This window comes from Xenopus tropicalis, chromosome 7 (genome assembly GCF_000004195.4).
Source record: "Xenopus tropicalis strain Nigerian chromosome 7, UCB_Xtro_10.0, whole genome shotgun sequence".
In the NCBI taxonomy this organism is placed as follows: Eukaryota; Metazoa; Chordata; class Amphibia; order Anura; family Pipidae; genus Xenopus; species Xenopus tropicalis.
In genome coordinates, this window is record NC_030683.2 from 12,340,871 (window position 1) to 12,364,494 (window position 23,624).

General features: G+C 39.1%; 1 protein-coding gene across 1 annotated transcript; it reads right to left on the reverse strand.

Annotated features, from left to right (window-relative positions):
- Positions 1-1,051: 1,051 nt before the first annotated feature.
- Positions 1,052-22,331, reverse strand: LOC108648080 (olfactory receptor 1019-like; the record flags this gene model as incomplete). Its single annotated transcript, XM_031906476.1, has 2 exons — positions 1,052-1,132; positions 21,681-22,331. Coding segments are annotated over 2 exons (732 nt in total), but the record flags the coding sequence as incomplete, so codon positions are not given.
- Between the last annotated feature and the right edge of the window lie 1,293 nt (positions 22,332-23,624).

Genomic DNA, 23,624 nt, shown 5'->3' on the forward strand with positions numbered 1-23,624 from the left:
AGAGAGATACGAAGCTCAGGAGTATCAGAGAACCCTTGGATGATGAATCCTGAAACATTTCCTGAGGTCATTTTTCAAGTCTTTATTTCTCTGTATGAAAGTAATTAAAAAAAATATACATATGTTAACTATACATAAATAGAGTAGCTCATGTGTCCTCCAGATATTATATTTTGAGCCCCTGGCCATCACAATAAGAAACAATCCAGATATAAAAGGATTTCAATGCACCAATACTGAGAAGGTGTCAGAGAACATACTGGTATAGTTAGCAGACCCAGAAAACTCGCTGTCTACTCACCTAGAGGTTATTCAGAATTTGGCAGGTACTCTGGGCTGAAAATTAACTGGGACAAGTCCCAACTTTGCCACATTGATCCCATCCCAGAGATGAAGGCTCTACCAAATACACCTCGAAACAAGGTAACATCATTTAAATACTTGGGGGTGTAGATACACACAGACCCGCACTCATTCATACAGCTCAACTTGGACCCTCTAATGAACTCCCTTTCTCTGACAATCAAGAACTGGGTGAAGTTACCACTTTCTCTGTGGGGGCGAGTGAACATCATTAAAATGATATATCTACCAAAATGTCTTTACATATTTAACAACACCCCGTTTATCCTCCCCTGCTCTCTCTTTAAGAAGCTAAATAAAATAATTAACTCATTTATATGGGCAAATAAGACACCTCGCATTTCCTGGGTGAGATTGACTTTCCCTATAACCAAAGTGGGGGCTAGCGCTTCTCCATTTCTGTTTCTATTATTTGACTTCTCAGATATTCTGTCTACACTGGTGTCTCTCACCTAATCCCTACAATCCTAATATGCTTCTCCAAGCTTCTATCCTCCATTCACTTGGCCTGGAAACCTACCCCTATAGGTACTCCTCTGATATGACCACTCTCCCAGACACCCTTATAACTCCACTGCATGTCCAAGCATGGACAATTGTCCTACAACTGCTGGGTCCCCTCCTGCCATTTCCTTCCTCACTCTTTCCACACCTCTACGATCTACCTGATATCGTATACTGGTCACAATTAGGCCTCAAAAACTGGCCGACCTCCTTCCAAAGGATCGATTCTCTTGCATATCATCTCTGGATGCAGGCCATTCCAGACCTACAAGAAGAACAATGGGAGGAAGCTGTAGACACTGCCAATGACTATCTAATCTCAATAAAAGACAGGCTTATACAATATAAACTTCTCCACCAGGTGTACATTACCCCTCTAAAGCTGTTAAGAATTGGTAAAAGGCTAGATGATCTCTGCCTCAATGAAATAACATCAGTTGCCAACTTTATACATATGATCTGGTTATGCCCCCCTATAAAGAGATTTTGGAAGGATATAATGGAGACCCTGGCCCAGGAACTGGGCATCACCCAAATAGTAGACCCTGTGGTCTGCCTACTAAGGGTCATTGATGATATAATACCTACTAATGTGGCCAGGATTAGACACTGCACTCTTATGATCTATGCAAAAAAGACAGTGATTATGCACTGGATGCTCTTTCTAAACTTTTGGAGACAGTGTGTAGATAGTGCCCTCCTGCTCTTCAAACATATATATGAAGCACATGCAGCCGTAGACAAATTTGAGAGAGTATGGGCAGACTGGTGCAAACCTGACCCTTTGGACTTTTTACTTCTAATGTAGGCAAATACTAGCTACACTATTGTACCTTTTGGCCTACCTACCTCCCACCAATAATAGACTACTCTAGTAAATATTGTACCGGTAATGTCACCATATTACAACATTGTTATTGATTCACTGCAACCAATTGTATAGCATTGATTATATCTTTTATTTTTGTTTGATTTATGTATAAATGCAATAAAAATTCACCTTTAAAAAAAGATATTATATTTTGTCTTTTATACTGTTGGACAATGCTGGTAGCCCAAATTATCCTGTTGGCAAATGTTGCAGGCATGGCCATGTAGATAATATTCTGTTCCAGGCAGCCCAGTAACCACCACACTTGGAAGGAGTTGGGCCATGGCTGCTGGGACCAATCACATTAGCTCCCATGTCTTTCCTTTACTCTGATTGGACTAAAGTATCAATGTCATTTCTCGTTAAATGCCATTTACTGAGGAGCAAAGGGATTTGGCAGCTTCAGCTTTCATTCACACCTGTATTGCACCTTGGCTATTAGCTCCATCCAGCTGGTCTATTTCAGTGACGTGATGACACTTTGGGGGATATCCTTAACAAAGTGGGGAAAGCATTTGCAGAATAAAGCTGTGACTGGATTCAGTGTGTGCTGGAAGCGCAGACCAGGTCAGCTCAGCCTGACTTACCCGGACCGTCTAGGTGTGGCGGGAGGAATATCAGGTCACATCCTCCGGAGCACCTAAGTCCCAGCCCTGCAGGGGCCACCAAGAAGGGATGAGATGCATTGGTTTCCAGGGAGAGTGGGAGAAACAACAGCTCAGCAAGACAACACCAGATGCAAACCCCGGAGCCTCAAGCTTTGAGACCTTCCTGCACAAAGAGAGGTACAGTCAGACAGAGTCTGCAGCTTCAGCAGCACCAACCTGCTAATGTGGATCAGGACAGCTGCTATCTCGAGATTGGCTCCTCCAATCGCTGACATGTTAAGGAAGGCAGAAGTGTGAGGGCCAATGCCATTAACCTCATTAATGGTGTAGATGGAGCACCATTTAGTGTTTAGCCAGCTGATAACAACTTTTGCTGCATTTGCACCTTCTACAAGAAGTATGAACCACTTGTAGCATATTACATGAAGTACTTGCTAGGTTAAATGCAATTACCTCTTTCTCCATCAGAGCCAAACACATGGGGACATGAGGTTAGACAAGACAGGTTCCCCGTACAGGAGCAGTCTATCCCTGTGACTCCTGTTAGGCCACAATTACAGCCCCTTTTGTTGCTTCTGGTTTTAATCAATTATATGAGTACCAGTAGTTGGTATAGTGCCCAAAAATAAATAACGCAGGTAAGTGCTGTCTAATTCATCATCTATACTTTGCTGAGAACAGTTTTGTGAATGACGGGATAGATAAAGATGAGACTAGGGTACATTGTGCATCCTTTGATAGGGCTCTAGATCTGGTCAGGCTTGCTGGAGCTGGTGCATTGCTAGCGAAGTCTAACATTGAATCAGCCTTTAGGCTTCTCCCAGTCCATCATCAGTGTTTCCATTTACTCATCTGCTATTTTAAACAAAAATGCTTCATAGATATGGTCCTTCCTATGGGATGTGCCATATGATGTTATTATTTTGAGGTTTTTTAGCACCTTTTTGCTGTGGTCCACATGACAGGAAGCAGGTATTGAAACTATGATTCATTACCTAGATCAGTCATCCCCAACCAGTGGCTTCCGAGCAACATGTTTCTTACAAACCCCTTGGATGTTGCTCTCAGTGCCCCCAAACCAACGAGTTACTATGAATGACAGTGGTGAAAGGTTCATTTGAACTGTGGGGAGTTGCAGGGAGTTGGATAGAGATACATCAAGAGGTACATCTTAACCCAATTGGTCTCGTTGAGTATGGATTTTCAAAATCTTTGGGGATACATTTAGCAGTTGTGTAGTTCTTATGTTTATACAGTTGTGTAGCACAAATATGGGTGTGTCTGGCTGAGTCAGGTTTAAGACCTACTGCTCATGGCAGAAAGGAGCAGCAAAATGGCGCCCAGTGGGGTTTGTAACAGAATTGTGTTGTTTGTTATTTCTGCTTCAAATCTGAACCCCTAGACATTCCCTGTGCATTGTTTGCTTTGATATCAACTGTAACTTCAGCAAATGAGATGACACTGTACTTATTAGAGTCCCTCTAAAACTAAGACTTTTTATTGCTTTTAAAAAGAATCAGTTTCCATTCATAATAATATTTTTTTAAATGAGTTGGTTTCCTGTACAACAAATGTTATATCCAGCTTCCAGGCTTCTGGTTTTGTCCCTCTTGTCTGTACTGAATGTTGGTTCCTAATCTAAGCTCAGTATTCTGCTGTGTATAATGTGTTGGTGCTATATAAATATCAGGAAATTAATAAATACAAAATCTTACCTTTTTTGTAAAATCTGCCCTACATTCTTTATTTTAAAATTCTTTTTCACAGAATATGTATCTTTCAGGGAATAGTAATCAAAAGTGCTTCTATGAACCCAAACTGTTGTCTTTACTTACCTGAATTCTAACCTCTCAGTGCTCCTTTTAATATCTTTTATCATACAAATACATTAGTCAGATAGATCTTGTCTTTGCTCAGCCTGAGGAGCAGAAGGTTGTTCCATGCAGGGGCACAGAGTCTGCCGGTCTCTTTAGGAACCCAGTTTATATAACCAGTGAGACAAAGGGAATTCCTCAGAGAACACACAATAATCAGCTCATTATCTATAATAACTGCAGCTTGTGGAATCTGGTATCTTTATGATAAATATCTCTCCAGGGAAAAAGCTCTGGAAATGATATTTCTGTAAACTTAACAGGTTTAATTCAGGATTCTGTAATGTTATTGGTAACGGGACCTCTTATAGGAACCTCATCACCCAGGGTCGGACTGGTCGGATTCTTTTCCCACATTAGTCCAGATTTGATGGCAAAGCTGAATATTTACTTATTGTGTATTTTAACTGATTTGGCCTCCATCTTGACATTGATCTCTAAATTTCCTGTGATTGTATGTTCTGTAGTGTTGAGCAAAATTTTTTGGCAGGCATTGATTCACGGCTGATTTAGTCGTTTCGGCATTAGCAGCAAGAACAAAATTTGCAAAAAATATTGTCACGTGTCATTATCATGGACACACAAGTGTTGACTCTCTTCTTGGACTTTTCTACATTTTATAGCCTGGAATGAAAATGTTTCAATCTGCATTTTTACAGTTTATTTACATCAAGTTGGTGCTTGAAGGTGCAATTTTTTTTTATTTTTTTTTAATCATGAGACAGAAAACTCATGTGCTATCTAAAAAATAGTTAAAAATTCGTAAAACATGGCTGAAAGAGTCACGTGACTGGGCAATACATATAGAAGGCTAGAATTTGTTCCACAGAGACAAGGAAAATAGAGAAAAAGAAAGGCATCTTTTTCTGACTTTCTCAGACTCTCGTTCATATGGTATGGTACCTATGGATTAAAGAGATACCGATGTAATTAAAATATTTAAGAAAGTGTTATAATCTGATAATCTGTTTTTTCTAATAAATATAACATAATGTCCCAGGGATGAATAAATATGCAGCCATAATGGGCAAATCTGTTACGCAGAAGGACCTGTGGGTACTTGTAGATAATTGCAAACAATGCCAGCCAGCCACTGCAATATTTATTAGGGGTATAGATTCATGGGAGGAGAAGGTCATCCTTCTACTTTACAATGCTGGTAAGGCCTGGCCACTGCATCAAATAAATGTTGGAGAAACTGCAACCAGGTGGGAACTTTCATTCATAAATGGTGGGATTGCCACAAGCTTTGGGAGTTCTGGCCCTTAATATTTTCACTCTTGACAGAAATACTCAAAATCACCCTCTCTCCCAGAACTGCTCTCCTAAATCTAGATTTGGATCATATCTCGTGGAACAAAAAGTGCTTGATAATTCATATCTTAGCAGCCTCCCGACTACTACTGGAAATCAATATCAAATCCCTACACTAGAGGAAATCTCAGCATTAATCAACAATAACAGCATTATGGAATACTATAATGCTAGGAACAACCACCTCTTGCATAAATACCACGCTAAATGGGACCCTTGGAATTCTAGTAAATACTCAGATAAAAGCAACTCAGATTTTTCTCACTAAACCATCTTTGAATTTACCTCCCCACGAATTACTGAGTTATCAGATAAACCCATAAATGGTTATAGAATTGGTTATTCCTTAAGCTAACTAATATTTATTTACGTCCTGGGTTATATTTATACACCTAAAGAGCCAGTAGTGCTCTCTTTCATTTTTATCTCTTGTTTAGTGCCTATTTTCTATTTTCTTTTATATGTTTCATATGTTTCTTTTATATGTTATCCCGACTTGACTACTGCAACCTGCTATTAACCGGCCTCCCTAACTCCCATATTTCCCCCCTACAGTCTATATTAAACACTGCTGCCAGAATTCTCCTCCTCTCATCCAGGAGAGTTCAGGCCCTTCCCCTGCTAAAGTCCTTATCGTGACTCCCTATTAAACAAAGAATATCTTATGAATTCCTTCTCTTAACCTTCAAAGCCCTCCATTCCTCTGCTCCTCACTACATCTCTTCCCTTGTGTCTCCATACGTTCCTGGCCAACTCCTTCGTTCCTCGCAGAGCAACTGCTTGGTTGCACCTCCCACTACTACTGCTGTTTCCCACCTTAACCCTTTCTGCCCTGCTGCCCCTCACATTGGAAATGCCCTCCCTGATTTCCTCCGGAGAGAATCCTCCCCCAGTCTTTTTAAAACTAAGGTTAAAGACTCCCTTTTGGAGCACTCACTCAGCACCTGATCTGAGAACTGGCACTTATATTGTAATGTCACCCACTGTGACCTACAGCACTTATATTTGCCCATTTGTGTCTGTTAGTTACCCCTCCCATATAGATTGTAAGCTCTACAGGGCAGGGACCTCCTTCATCTTGTGTTTCTGACTCTTATTGCAACTGTATCTTGTATTTATTTGTATTTATTGTTGTACTTTGTATCTATCCATTATCCTTAACCCCCTGTTTGTATTAATGTATTCTACTGTACAGCGCTGCGTACATAAGTAGCGCTTTATAAATAACGATATACATACATGTTTTGCATTGCTATGCTCTCTCTCTCTCCCTCTCTTCCTTTCTTTTTTTTTTCTTTTCTTTCCATTTTCTTTATTACCATTATTGGTTTGGTTTTTTTTTTTGACATGCATAAAATCGGTGAAGCTATAACTGATTTAAAAACTTTGTAAATGAAACAAGACACGACTTGTATCTTTTCTGTTGTACCATTTTATTGAACTTTCATTGCGTAATTGTAACAAATGTTGTTGACAATTTGCTTCATCAAGAAATAAAAAATAATAAAAAAAAAAGCTGGTAAGGCCTTTTCTAAAATTTGCAGTGTAGTTTTGGACTCCAATTCTTAAATGGGATCTTATATTTAAAGAGCCTCCAAGTTACGTTATGTTATATTATTATATTACATACTGTACGTCGTCAAGCCAAAGAAGATGCCCAATTAAACTTAAAAAACAATAAAATAATTTAACAAGTACAGATATTCAATGTCATTTTTCCTTTTTCCCATCCCAGGATTCTGTCGTTAGTGTCATTACTCTTTATCCCACTCAGTCAGCCTAGTAATTCTAGGATTAGTTCCCACAAGTTTGCATAAATCTATAATACATCTATTGATTGTTAATTCCTACTATTCTATAATATGGTTAAGTATAACTTCCATCAAAGGCTTATAAATCCTCAGGCTGCAGTTAAAATATAAGTAACAAAACACTAGTCAGTTTTGTAAGACTGGGAATATGGGTTTATCCACCATATTTTTCAAGAGTTCTGGGGGATGTTATTGATCAAAATTACATTTTACAATTGTTTCATAGAAAGATTTTTGGCCAGTCCAAAAAATTTTAGCCAGAGAGCCCTTTTCCCAACAACTTCTCCAGCATCTGTCAAATATATCTGGGTCTTCTTCAAGATGATGAACTAAATTGTTATATATGTTGAGGAGATCACCCTTTCCTGTTGTGGGCCATCCTAACTAAGCAAGGGTTGTGGTTATAAAACCATCACACTCTCAAGTGGTAACATAATGGGACATTTAAGACAGTATTTATGTAACTAATCAATCAAGGACATCCATTACATGAAATAGTTCATGGGGGAACCAGCTGGAATTCTACCTTACCAACTACGTATCTCATAAGATAGAAGATATATCACCCTAAATATTTGGTTTTTTGTTCTTATATTGTGTAACTGCATTTAACACATTATTTCAAAATCTTTTATATTTCTGGGTACCCCAGATGACATTATTCAGGTGAAAAGGCATTTACTTTGGTCATACATTAGTGCCCACTTACTGATCAAGAGCTGAGTCAAAGCTACACTGTGTCATAGAATATGTTTTTATTTTGATACTATATAATAATTTTCCATGTAGGATGTTTAGACTGAATTTTATTGACTGCCATCAACTGGTGACATCTTTGCATCATTTTATTTAGGGAAGATTGAAATTCTCTATTTTTCAGTGTGTAAATAAGAGGATTTAGTACAGGGCCCAGGACAATGTACAGCAGTGCAAAGAACTTGTCAGTTTTTATGTTATAACTTGAGGTGGGTCTCATATACAGGCAAAATATTGTCCCATAAAGGGTTATCACACAGGCCAGGTGGGAAGCACAGGTAGAAAAGGCTTTTTGTCTCCCCTCTGAGGATTGTATTTTAAGGATAGCAGAGATGATAAATATGTATGAGGTCAGAGTAGGGAGGAAAGAATTGAAAACCACCAAGATCCCTTCAATGTAAAATAAAAGTTCCACACTAAAAGTGCTGCTGCAGGAAAGTTTTAACAAGGGTGTGACATCACAGAAAAAATGGTTAATAAGATGGGAAGCACAATATGATAGTTTAGATATAAGAACAAGATGGCCCATGGATTCACCAAAACCACCAGTGAATGCTGCAGTTATAAGCCCAGCACAGTGTTTCCTGCTCATTCGGGCAATGTAATGAAGGGGATCACAGATGGCAACATAACGATCATATGCCATGGCCGTCAGGAGAAAGAATTCATTGCCAGCCAAGGATGCAAAAACATACATTTGAGTCATACACCCCAAGAATGAAATGTTATTTTGTTGAGTGAGAAGAATATGTAGCAAATTAGGTAAAATATTTGAGGTGGAAGAAATGTCTATGAGAGAAAGGTTCTGCAAGAATATGTACATGGGGGTGTGTAAGTGAGGATTGCATGAAATGACTAAGAATATGATGAGATTTCCCAGCAGAATGATGAGATAGATTCCAAGGAATAGCACAAAAAGAGAGATTTGAGGCTCAGGAGTATCAGAGAATCCTTGGATGATGAATCCTGAAATATTTCCTAAGGTCATTTTTCAAGTCTTTATTTCTCTGTTTGAAAGTAATTAATAAAAAAATATACATATGTTACTATACATAAATAGAGTAGCTCACATATGTACATATTTTGTCTTTTTATACTGTTGGACATTGCTGGTTGCCCAAATTATCCTGTTGGCAAATGTTGCAGGCATGGCTAAGTAGATAATATTCTGTTCCAGGCAGCCCAGTAACCACCACACTTGGGAGGGGTTGGGCCATGGCTGCTGGGACTTATCGCATTAGCTCCCATGTGTTTCCTTTACTCTGATTGGACCACAAGTATCAGTGTCATTTCTTATTACATGCCATTTTCTGAGGAGCAAAGGGATTTGGCAGCTTCAACTTCAACATTCATACCTTCATCCCACCTTCACTATTAGCTCCATTAGTCTGTTTCAGTGACGTGACCGCGCTTTGGAGGATATGCTTAACAAAGTGAGGCAAGCAGAATAAGGCTGGGACTGGATTCAGTGTGTGCTGGAAGTGCAGACCAGGTCAGTTCAGCCTGACTTACCTGGACAATCTAGGAGCAACATGAAGAGTATCAGGAACCTTCCCCCACTGTCATTCCTTTTCCAGCTCCTTAATTTGTCTATGGTTTCTTATTATAAGTAGTCTTCCAGCACTTAATAATCTTTTATAATTTGCCAGAGGCATCTGGCAAATTAAGGAGCTCGAAAAGGAACAACAGTGGTGAAAGGTTCCTTTCAACTGTGGGGAGTTGCAGAGAGTTGGACAGAGATACATCAAGCGGTACATCTTAACCCAATTGGTCTAGACATGTAGAGTAAGGATTCCCCTAGACATTCCCTGTGCATTGTTTGCTTTGATATCAACTGTAACTTTAGATGACACATTAGATGACACTGTACTTATTAGTGTCTTTTTAAAACTAAGACTTTTTATTGTTTTTAGAAAGAATCCGTTTCCATTCATAATAATATTTTTCTGTGCAACAAATGTTATATCCAGCTTCCAGGCTTCTGGTTGTGTCCCTCTTGTCTGTACTGAATGTTGGTTGATAATCTAAGCTCAGTATTCTGCTGTGTATAATGTGTTGGTGCTATATAAATATCAGGAAATTAATAAATACAAAAGCTTGCCCTACATTCTTTATTTTAAAATTCTTTTTCACAGAATATGTATCTTGTATTTCAGGGAATAGTAGTCAAAAGTGCTTCAATGAACCAAAACTCTTGTCTTTACTTACCTGAATTCTAACCTTTCAGTGCTCCTTTTAATATCTTTTATCATACAAATACATTAGTCAGATAGATCTTGTCTTTGCTCAGCCTGAGGAGCAGAAGGTTCTTCCATGCAGGGGCACAGAGTCTGCCGGTCTCTTTAGGAACCCAGTTTATATAACCAGTGAGACACAGGGAATTCCTCAGAGAATACACAATAATCAGCTCATTATCTATAATAACTGCAGCTTGTGGAATCAGGTATCTTTATGATAAATATCTCTCCAGGGAAAAAGCTCTGGAAATGATATTTCAACAGGTTTAATTCAGGATTCTGTAATGCTATTGGTAATGGGACCTCTTATAGGAACCCCATCACCCATTGAGCAAGTTCCTTTGTAGGCTGTACAATACATGTTGATCCTGATTCTTTCCCCACATTAGTCCAACTCCGACTGCAAAGCTGAATATTTACTTTTGTTTATTGTAACTGATTTGGCCTCTATCTTGACTTTGATCTCTAAATTTCCTTTGGTGATTGCAGGTTCTGGTGTTGATCTGGGCCCCTGACTAGTGTGTATACACAATTCATCATCAGTCATCAGTCCAAAGGTACAAAGGGAACACACTTTACTTTAAATTGTCACACTCCCTTCCTATTAATGTTAATGTTGTACTAAGCATACACTGTACCCCACCCCATTAGCCTGTATGGGCACTCGCAGGGCCACTTGCTAAAGAAAGCTACATGGGCAGTAAACCCTCTAATAATTTTAATGTGATAAGGACACACAAGTATACTTTTCTACATTTTAGAGCCTTGAAAGAAAATCTGCATTGTTACAGTTTATTAACATAACAAAGTTGGTGCTTGAAGGTGCATTTTTTTTAATCATGAGACAGAAGAGTTAACTATGCAAAGGTGTTGGCTACATAAGTGTCCCCCTCCTCAATCAATACACGGTAGAACCACCTTTAGCAGCAATCACAACTGCCACTTTGTTGTACAAGTATCATCTTTGCACAGTGATTGGAAGTGATTGTGGTCCATTCTCCCGGGCAGATTATCTCCATGTTGTTCTGATTCATTCCACCAGTTTTTTTACCATCTTGAGTGGTATGGACTGAAAAAGTTTGCACAGTCCCTTATAGAACCAAAATGTGTATATATCATATTATTTATTAGCACTGTAAGCAGTTATAGATCTCTATCCTTTCAAGGCATTACAGCACATGTTTTCATAGCTATTACTCAGCATCTCTAGTGGGCTTCTTACTAAGGGGATGAACTAATGTTTCAGTGATTCCTCCTTATACGTTATTTCTCTGTTAAGACTCTTGCATTGAAACATTCACATTGTCCCCTATGGCTACAGCAAGCTGTACTTACACATAACCAAACTATAACATTTTGTCATTGAAAACATCATAGAATTATTCATTTTGTCACAATAAAGATTGTTTTTCTGCATACACCTTAATCAATGGTTCTCTAACTAGGGAAATGGCCCTTACTGGGAGGCCCGTTCATAAAATGTTTGGCATAGCAACTTAAATGTTCATGATGCCTCTCAAAAATAGATCTTCTCTATATGTTACGCTAAGCTGTACAAATATTCTCTATTAATGACAACAGAAATATCACAAACTGTCTATAGGATGTTCACTTTCCAGCTCTATGCTGTAATAAAGGCAGATGAAATAGAGCAGACAGAGCATCAACAGGAGGCTTCTTAAGGTCCAGGCCAAGATTAATTGTATTCTTCTGTATTACCAATGATTTAATTCCCTACTACTTCTGGTTCTAGGCACTTTTTGCAAATTCCATGGTGCCAGCAAATGTCATGGATGGGCCTTCGCTAGATGGAAGTTACCTGTGGAGCTAGTACAACTCACTGTAGCTGTGTACAGTAAACCGTGGCCCTAGGATAAGGCAACATTGCCTGTGTGGAAGGGTACTTCCAGCTAACCTCCTGGTTGGAGCCTGAACTGCTCTTGCTATCTAATTCTCTCTACCTCACTCTCCTAGAGAGTGCTCTTACGGTATTCTGCTATTCTTGATAGTCCTCATTCACGGGGTCAGCCAAAGAGGAACACCCTCCTGCTAAACACTATATGAGAGTGCAAGAGGTGTGGTCAACCCAAATAACCAATAAGGTACAAGTAAAAAGGATAACTAGATACATGGGTCTTTGCCCAATAACAGTGTAAACTAGGAAGGGGTAGGGTTTACAGACATAGGGGTAGTTTAACCCTATGGGTCCCTACAATAATTTTCCAAGTAGGATGTTTAGACTGATGTTTTATTGACTGCTATGATCTGGTGACATCTTTGCGTCATTTTATTTAGAGAAGATAGAAATTCTCTATTTTTCAGTGTGTAAATAAAAGGATTTAGCACAGGGCCCAGGGCAATGTACAGAAGGGAAAAAAATTTGTCAGTTTTAATGTTATAACTTGTGGTGGGTCTCAAATACAGGCAAAGTGCTGTCCCATAAAGGGTGATCACGCAGGCCAGGTGAGAAGCACAGGTAGAAAAGGCTTTTTGTCTCCCCTCTGAGGATTGTATTTTCAGGATAGCAGAGATGATAAATATGTATGAGGTCAGAGTAAGGAGGAAGGAACTGAAACCCAGCAATGTCCCTACAATGTAAATTAAAAGTTCCACACTAAAAGTGCTGCTGCAGGAAAGTTGTAGCAATGGTGGGACATCACAGAAAAAATGGTTAATAAGATGGGAAGCACAATATGATAGTTTAGATATAAGGACAAGGTGGCCCATGGATTCACCAAACCCACCAGTGAATGCTGCAGTTATAAGCCCAGCACAGTGTTTCCTGCTCATTCGGGCAATGTAATGAAGGGGATCACAGATGGCAACATAACGATCATATGCCATGGCCGTCAGGAGAAAGAATTCACTGGCAACCAAGGATGCAAAAACATACATTTGAGTCATACACCCCAAGAATGAAATGTTATTTTGTTGAGTGAGAAGAATATGTAGCAAATTAGGTAAAACATTTGAGGAGAAAGAAATGTCTATGAGTGAAAGGTTCAGCAAGAATATGTACATGGGGGTGTGTAAGTGAGGATTGCATGAAATGACTAAGAATATGATGAGATTTCCCAGCAGAATGATGAGATAGATTCCAAGGAATAGCACAAAAAGAGAGATATGAAGCTCAGGAGTATCAGAGAACCCTTGGATGATGAATCCTGAAACATTTCCTAAGGCCATATCTAGTATAAATAAATCTAAAGCAACTGGACTTGTTTGGTAATCATTGAAGACGTTTCACTACTCATCCGAGCAGCTTCTTCAGTTAAACAGACTGGTATGGGAAGTCCTCAGCATATATACTCTTCCACTAATCCAATCACAATGGCACTGTGTAACTCTTCAGAAGGTGACATCTGAAACTCACAGAGGTGTGAATGCTGTGGAGTTACTTTGAAAGGATTACCAAAAATCTTCATAGACATTTCTTAAGGTCATTTTTCAAGTCTTTATTTCTCTGTATAAAAGCAATTAAAAAAAATGACATGTGAACTATACTGTATATAAATAGAGAAGCTCACACATTCACTCCAGATATTTTATTTTGTCTCTTATACTGTTGGACATTGCTGGTTGCCCAAATTATCCTGTTGGCAAATGTTGCAGGCATGGCCATGTAGATAATATTCTGTTCCTGGCAGCCCAGTAACCACCACACTTGGGAGGGGTTGGGCCATAGTTGCTGGGACCAATCGCATTAGCTACTATGTCTTTCCTTTACTCTGATTGGACCACAAGTATCAATGTAATTTTTCATTCTCATTACATACTGTTTTCTGAGGAGCAAAGGGATTTGGCAGCTTCAGCTTTCATTCACACCTACATCCCACCTTGGCTATTAGCTCCATCCACCTGGACTAATTCAGTGACGTGACAACATTTGGAGAATATCCTCAACAAAGTGAGGAAAGCAGAATGCAAAATAAGAATGTGACTGGATTCAGTGTGTGCTGGAAGTGCAGACCAGGTCAGTTCAGCCTGACTTACCTGATCATCTAGGAGCGGCAGGAGGAGGAGCAAGTCCCAACCCTGCAGGGGCCACCAAGAGGGGATGAGCTGCAGTAGTTTCCAGGGTGAGTAGGAGAAGCATCAGCCCAGCAAGGCAACATTGGACACCAACCCCGGAGCCTCAAGCTGTGACACCTTCCCGCGGTAGAGTCAGATGGAGTCCACAGCTTCAGCAGCACGCTAATAACAGCTGGCACCAACCTGCTAATGTTGATAAGGACAGCTGTTATCTTGAGCATGGACACCGACATGTTAAGGAAGGCAGAAGCGGGCAGGGTAATGCCACTGACCTCATTAATGGTGTAGATGGAGCACCATTTAGTGTTTAGCCAGTTGATAACAACTTCTGCAATGTCTGCACCTTCTACAAGTATTATGAACCACTTGTAGCATATTACATGAAGTTCTTGCTAGGTTTAATGCAATTATCGCCTTCTCCATCAGAGCCAAACACATGGGGACATGAGGTTAGACAAGACCCCATGTAGGAGCAGTCTATCCCTGTGACTCCTGTTAGGCCACAATTACAGCCCCTTTTGTTGCTTCTGGTATTAATCAATTATATGAGTAGCTTGTATAGTGCCCAAAATAAAGGCAGGTAAACTTTAAGCTTCTCCCAGTCCATCATCAATGTTTTCACTTACTCATCTGCTATTTTGAAGAAAAATGTTTCATGGATATGGGCCTTCCTATGGGATGTGCCATATCATGTTATTATTTTGAGGTTTTGAGCAACTTTTTGCAGTGGAATAACACTTATCACATGCTTTTTTTTGCATTAAAATAGACGTGAAGAAAACGTGATTATCTAAAGTATTATCGCATGCGTTAAGTCACATATCGCGTGTGTTAAATAGCACGCAACCGAATGCATTAATTTTACTGCATTGCATTAATTTGCATGCAGAAATAACACTAACGCATGATTCACAAACACGTAGACGCGCTAAATATCGCATTAGTCTGTGCGAAAATTAACACCTACTTGGGGCAGGCGGTAATTATAGAAAAGTACAGTTAATGAGCTTTTGGCAACACAATATGGACTTTGCAGTGGGATTTATTCAAGTCTGTGTTGGCCCCAGAGTGATGCATCCTCCAGTTTACAGGAAAATGGGCATTTTCAGAACGGTAGTTTTCTGAAAGTAATGGCATGTATGGCTAATATGGCATGGTATAAATAGCGCTGGTTTTAACGCATCCTAGTGATTCATTACTTAGATAATCTGTAGGTCCACATGAAACCAATGCTCCCATCTACTATCTTCTTTCTGAAATTTAATACATGACTTCTATGACAGGGCAAGAATGGCTAGGAAGGTTACCGATTGCAATCATTATTAGTAATGCAACTAGGGTTATCCCCATAGGAAGGGCCTTTTGGCGAAAACTCTCGACAGCAACAAAAGGTGTTTTAGCCCCTCGTCACTTCACCCACTTGTCAAAAGTGATGAGAAATGATGTTGCAATATGGCAACAATTCCTGGCAGAGTTCAATAGTAGAACGGTTGGCAAGAAACTGAAGCATCTAATGTTGAACTCAACTTTTATACTGATGTTGCAGGCAGTGCTGGCAAAGGCTCTTTTTTCAGAGGCCAATGGTGCACAACCAAATGGCCAGAGGAGAAGTCGGAATCTGACTTGGTTTAGAAAATGAGTCTATTAGATCTTTTTCCAACTTTTGTTTCTGTTTTAATCTGGGAGGAACAGTTAGGAGATAAATGGGTTACATTTGGGTGTGACAACGCTAGCATTGTTCAGGTGATAAACCATCAAACCTCTTCTTCCGTCCCTGTTTTAAAAGTTCTGAGGGAGCTTTTACTTAACTGTTTATGCCTCAATATATGGTTCAATGCCAAACATGTTCTTCGGGTGAACAATCGCACAGCTGACTCCCTTTCTCATTCTCAGTTCAGCAAAATTCGGAGCCCCCTATGCGGAGAGAGAGAGGGTTGGCGTGTGCCTGTCCACCTGTGGAACATTGTTTTCGGGAATTGATATAGTTGGTCTCCCAATCCTTGTCAAGCAATACCAGACATATGATAGGGTTTGTAAAAAATGGCTGGCATTGGTCAAACTCAAGGGCATTCGATGCACAGGTAACACAGTTGAATGGAACCTTCCCTCACTGTCATTCCTTTTCCAGCTCCTTAATTTGTCAATGGTTTCCTATTATAAGGAGTCTTCCAGCCCTTAATGATCTTTCATAATTTGCCAGTGGCATCTGACAAATTAAGGAGCTGGAAAAGGAACAACAGTGGTGAAAGGTTCCTTTCAACTGTGGGGAGTTGCAGAGAGTTGGATAGAGATACATCAAGAGGTACATCTTAACCCGATTGGTCTAGACATGTAGAGTATGGATTTCCAAAATCTTTATGGATACATTTTGCAGGAGTAGTTTTTACAGTTGTGTAGCTCAAATATGGATGTCTGGCTGAGTCAGTTTTAAGACCTACTGCTCATGGCAGAAGCAGCAAAATGGCGCCCAGTGGGGTTTGTAACTGAATTGTGTTGTTTGTTATTTCTGCTCCTAAGACATTCCCTGTGCATTGTTTGCTTTGTAACATCAGCAAATTAAATGACACTGTACTTATTAGAGTCACTTTGAAACTAAGACTTTTTATTGTTTTTAGAAAGAATCAGTTTCCATTCATAATATTATTATTTTAAATGAGTTGGTTTCCTGTGCAACAAATGTTATATCCAGCTTCCAGGCTTCTGGTTGTGTCCCTCTTGTCTGTACTGAATGTTGGTTCCTAATCTAAGCTCAGTATTCTGCTGTGTATAATGTGTTGGTGCTATATAAATATCAGGAAATTAATAAATACAAAAGCTTGCCCTACATTCTTTATTTTTAAATTCTTTTCCACAGATTATGTATCTTGTATTTCAGGGAATAGTAATCAAAAGTTCTTCTATGAACCCAAACTGTTGTCTTTACTTACCCGAATTCTAACCTTTCAGTGCTCCTTTTCATATCTTTTATTGTGCAAATACATAAATCATATATTCTTGTCTTTGCTCAGCCTGAGGAGCAGAAGGTTCTTCCATGCAGGGGCACAGAGTCTGCCGGTCTCTTTAGGAACCCAGTTTATATAACCAGTGAGACACAGGGAATTCCTCAGAGAATACACAATAATCAGCTCATTATCTATAATAACTGCAGCTTGTGGAATCTGGTATCTTTATGATAAATATCTCTCCAGGGAAAAAGCTCTGGAAACGATATTTCAACAGGTTTAATTCAGGATTCTGTAATGTTATTGGTAATGGGACCCTCTTATAGGAACCCCATCACGTCTCATCTTGAGCATATGTTTCTCTTTTGTATTATGTTGTTTTCTGTACGAGGATGTAGCATGTTGAGGTCTTCTGATTCTTCTGCGGGCCATCATTAGTGTCCATTCTGCGCGACTTTTGCTGCATAGTCGAGATATGTACTGTTTGTGTTATTTGTATGGAGGCGAGTTTGTGTGCCTCGTATCGTTGACTTTGCATCTTCTTTAATTGTCCTTGTGGTTGATGGTTATGCTAGGTCTTGGGGTGTTGATTGCTGGGGCGCGGCTGACAGTGTTGGGTATTAGTTGTTCACAATTCATTCATTCAGTCATTTTTTTGTTTTTTTGGGTCTAGTTTCCCATGTAAGTCTAGAAGTGTGGAACACTACGAGTGGGTGGTGGGAGTGGGTTGTTGGTTTTTTTGTGTTATGTTTTTTTTTGTTTGTGGTGCGGTTGTTGTGTGTTTGGCTTTGGATTAGGTATGTGTTTTATGCAGTGTCGGTGTATTTTGTTTTTGTGGCTTTCTGTTTTAGTTGTATTTGGGGTTATGGATTTTTTTTTGTGGTTTTTTTAGTTGAGGTTGTTGGGTTGTTTGTTTGGTTTTCTATTAAAGAGCTTTTCCCACTCTTTCCCGTATTAATGTTAGATTGTTGGTATTTCTAGAGTCGATGAGCCGACTGTATGTTATTGTCTGTTGGTGTTTGCGGTGGCCATGTCCCATAGCCTGTATGGGCACTCGCAGCGGCCCACTTGGCTAAAGAAGTTCACATGTATAAGACTCCTTCGTATTATAATGTTTGTAATGCTGATTTCTTCTATTGGAGTGAGCGAAATGTTATTTGGCCGACTTGGTTCCTTGGACTTTTCTACATTTTAGAGCCCTTGAATGAAATCTGCAATTGTACAGTTTACTTGTTACCATATACTGATTAATATCGTTGTTGTTTGTTGAGGGTAGTGTGTATTTTTTTTGGTTTTTTAATCATTTGTGGAGACAGGTAAAGTAGTTTTATATTTTAGCAAGGTTTTGGCTACATAAGTGTCACCCTCCTCAATCAATACATGGTAGAACCACCTTTAGCAGCAATCGCAACTGCCACTTTGTTGTGCTAAGTACATATCATCTTTGCACAGTGATTGGAAGGAATTGTGGTTCATTCTCCCAGGCAGATTATCTCCATGTTGTTCTGGTTCATTCCAACAGTTTTTTTTACCATCTTGAGTGGTATGGACTGGTAAAGTTGGCACAGTCCCTTACAGAGCCACAATTTGTATATATCATGTTATTTATTAGCACTGTAAGCTGTTAAAGATCTCTATCCTTTCAAGGCATTCCAGTACGTTTTCTTTTTTTTTTTCAATTTACTTTTTATTTTGTTTTTCACAGGTAAAAAGGTTACAAAAGAAAAGGGAAGGAAATAAAGGGTAAGTAAATTTATGTACATAAAAAAATATGTAAGAAAACATAAAATAACATAACATCACTTTGTTAAAATGTAACAGTATTATAATGTGACTAATACTTTAGGTAGGATTCAGAGACATATTTCAGTTGTATACTAGAGTTTATCTAGAAATAAAATTCCAGATGTTCAATATACATAATTTAGTATATTTCTTCATATATTTAGGACTTTCAATTAGAAATGCAACTCTAAGGGGCCGATTTACTAATCCACGAACGGATCGAAAGCGTCCGAATGCGTTTTTTTCGTAATGATCGGTATTTTGCGATTTTTTTTGTCGGCGTCGCAACTTTTTTGTAAATTGTCGTGACTTTTTCGTAGCCATTACGACTTGCGCGAATTGTCGCAACTTTTTCACCGCCGTCGCGAAAAAATCGGAAAGGTTTGCCCGCCGTTTGCGAGCGCTCAATACGAAAAAGTCGCGACAATTCGCCCAAGTCGTAATGGCTATGAAAAAGTCGTGACAATTCGCGTAAGTCGTAACGGCTACGAAAAAGTCGCGATGGCGACGAAAAAATACGAAAAAGTCGCAAATTGTTCGTTTCCAATCAGATTTTTTCTCATTCGGGATTCGGATTTGTGGATTAGTAAATCAGCCCCTAAGAGCGATTTCTTGGCTTCAATTGTTCTGGTCAACATACTCAGACCAGGGCCTCGAATTTTTGAAGTGTTTGAGTAGATTTCCTAATTTATAAGCAATTGACTCCATATAAACTTCCATATTTTTAGTTTCATTTAGTAATTGTAACCACTCTTGTATTGTTGGTGGTTCTGTTGTTTTCCATTTTCGTGGGATAATCGCTTTGGCCGTAGTTATTATATATTTAATTAATGGAAGCGTAATTCTTTTATTTCTATTAGTATCATAGAGTAGCATTACTGCTGGTGAGTTCAGTATAATTTTGTTTGGAAATATTTGGTCAATTACTTTTTGAATGTGGATCACGTTTTTTACATTTGTACCAGATGTGTTTATATGATCCTCTCTCTGAATTGCACCTCCAGCAAATATCTGATACATTGTCCATATGTTTTTAGTTTTTCTGGGGTATAATACCATCTTGATAAAATTTTATAATTAAGTTCTTGTAATTTCGTAGATATAAATATTTTGGTATTATTTTGGCAAATTTTTTCCCATTGTGTGAGTGATAACTTTAATTCAATTTCCCATTTATTGGCAAAGGGTGGTTTACATTATGTTTAGCTATTAATTTCTTGTAGGTAAATGATAACATTCTTGTTATTTGGGATCTTTACAGCACATGTTTTCATAGCTATTTCTCAGCATCTCTAGTGGGATTCTTACTAAGGGGATGAACTAATGTTTCAGTGATTCCTCATTATACGTTATTTCTTTGTTAAGACTCTTGCATTGAAACATTCACATTGTCCCCCAAAGGCTACAGCAAGCTGTACTAATATACAGCCAAACAACTATAACATTTTGACATTGAAAACATGAAACAATTATTAATTTTATCACAATAAAGATTGTGTTCTTCTGCATACACCTTAATCAATGGTTCTCTAACTAGGGGAATGGCCCTTACTGGGAGCCCCATTGATAAAATGTTTGGCATAGCAACTTAAATGTTCATGATGCTTCTCAAAAATAGATCTTCTCTAAAAGTTATGCTAAGCTGTACAAATATTCCAAGGCGGCCTCTATTACTGACAACACAAGTATCACAAATTGTCTATAGGATATTCATCTTCCATGACTTATGCTCTATGTGCTGTAATAATGGAAGATTAAATAAAGCAGACAGAGCATTAAAACAAGGCTTCTTACGATTAATTGTATTTTTCTGTATTACCAATAATTCGAGTCCTTACTACTACTGGTTCTAGGCATTGGGTCCAGGAACCCAGCAAATGGCATGCAATGTGAAGAGAAGATTAAGGTTTACTATTAAGTTCACTATTTTTGGGAGGCTTGAACAGAGGTCTGGGCCACAAAGGCTTACATATCATAAATATATGCCTAATTGTGGCCCTAAGATAAGGCAACATTGCCTGTGTGGAAGGGTACTTCCAGCTAACCTCCTGGTTGGAGCCTGAACTGCTCTTGCTATCTAGTTCTCTCTATCTCACTCTCCTAGAGAGTTCTCTTACGGTATTCTGCTATTCTGGATAGTCCTCATTCATGGGGTCCTTGTCCCCGACTTCACCAGAGTAGATGGTAATTCCAGGGCAATAAGGCTTTACTGTGGCCTATTATGATCCCAGGCTCAGTGACCTGTTCCTGAGACACAGAGGCAGCCAAAGAGGAAGACACACCCTTCTGCTAAACACTATATGAGAGTGCAAGAGAGTCAAGCCAAATAACCAATAAGGTATAAGGACAAAGGATGAACTAGATACATGGGTCTTTTCCCAGTAACAGTGTAAACTAGGAAGGGGTAAGGTTTAAAGCCATAGGGGCAGTTTAACCCTATGGGTCCCAACAATAATTTTCCACATAGGATGTTTAGACTGAAGTTTTATTGACTGCTATGAACTGGTGACATCTTTGCATCATTTTATTTAGAGAAGATAGAAATTCTCTATTTTTCAGTGTGTAAATAAGAGGATTTAGCACAGGGCCCAGGGCAATGTACAGCAGTGAGAAATACTTGTCTCTTTCCAGGGAATAACTTGTGGTGGGTCTCATATACAGGCAAATAACTGTCCCATAAAGGGTCATCACACAGGTCAGGTGAGAAGCACAGGTAGAAAAGGCTTTTTGTCTCCCCTCTGAGGATTGTATTTTCAGGATAGCAGAGATGATAAATACGTATGAGGTCAGAGTAAGGAGGAAGGAACTGAAACCCAGCAATGTCCCTACAATGTAAATAAAAAGTTCCACACTAAAAGTGCTGCTGCAGGAAAGTTTTAGCAATGGTGTGACATCACAGAAAAAATGGTTAATAAGATGGGAAGCACAATATGATAGTTTAGATATAAGTACAAGATGGCCCATGGATTCACCAAACCCAACAGTGAATGCTGCAGTTATAAGCCCAGCACAGTGTTTCCTGCTCATTCGGGCAATGTAATGAAGGGGATCACAGATGGCAACATAACGATCATATGCCATGGCCGTCAGGAGAAAGTATTCACTGGCAGCCAAGGACACAAAAACATACATTTGAGTCATACACCCCAAGAATGAAATGTTATTTTGTTGTGTGAGAAGAATTTGTAGCAAATTAGGTAAAACATTTGAGGTGAAAGAAATGTCTATGAGTGAAAGGTTCAGCAAGAATATGTACATGGGGGTGTGTAAGTGAGGATTGCATGAAATGACTAAGAATATGATGAGATTTCCCAGCAGAATGATGAGATAGATTCCAAGGAATAGCACAAAAAGAGAGATTTGAAGCTCAGGAGTATCAGAGAACCCTTGGATGATGAATCCTGAAACATTTCTTAAGGTCATTTTTTAAGTCTTTATTTCTCTGTTTGAAAGTAGAAGTAAAATAGAGAAGCTCACATGTACTCCAGATATTATATTTTGTCTTTTATGCTGTTGGCATGGCCATGTAGATAATATTCTGTTCCAGGCAGCCCATTTTCTGAGGAGCAAAGGGATTTGGCAGCTTCAGCTTTCATTCACACCTGCTATTGGCTATTAGCTCCATCCAGCTGGTCTATTTCAGTGAAGTAACAACGCTTTGGGGGATTTCCTTTAGCAAAGTGAGGCAAGCAGTTGCAATATGGCAACAATTCCTGGCGGAGCTCAATGGTAGAACATGTTGGCAAGAAACCGAAGCATCTAATGTAGAACTTAACTTATATACTGATGCTGCAGGCAGTGCTGGCAAAGGCTCTTTTTTCAGAGATCAATGGTGCACAACCAAATGGCCAGAGGAGTAGTCTGAATCTTACTTGATTTAGAACATGAGTCTATTAGAGCTTTGTCCAATTTTTGTTTCTGTTGTAATCTGGGGGGAACAGTTACGGTCAATACCAGACAGTCATATGATAGGGTTTGGGAAAAATGGCTGGCTATTGCCGATAAGGTATAAACGAGCACCCTGACAGAATTTATGCCACATTGGTCTATCTGTCCACACTCAAGGGCATACGATGCACAGGTAACACAGGAACCTTCCCCCACTGTCATTCCTTTTCCAACTCCTTAATTTGTCAATGGTTTCATATTATCAGGAGTCTTCCAGCCCTTAATAATCTTTTATAACTTGCGAGTAGAATTTGACAAATTAAGGAGCTGGAAAAAGAACGACAGTGGTGAAAGGTTCCTTTCAACTGTGGGGAGTTGCAGGGAGTTGGACAGAGATACATCAAGAGGTACATCTTAACCCGATTGGTCTAGACATGTAAAGTATGGATTTCCAAAATCTTTGGGGATACATTTTGCAGGTGTGTAGTTTTTATGTTTATACAGTTGTGTAGCACAAATATGGATGTGTCTGGCTGAGTCAGTTTTAAGACCTACTGCTCATGGCAGAAGCAGCAAAATGGCGCCCAGTGGGGTTTGTAATAGAATTGTGTTGTTTGTTATTTCTGCTTCAAATCTGAA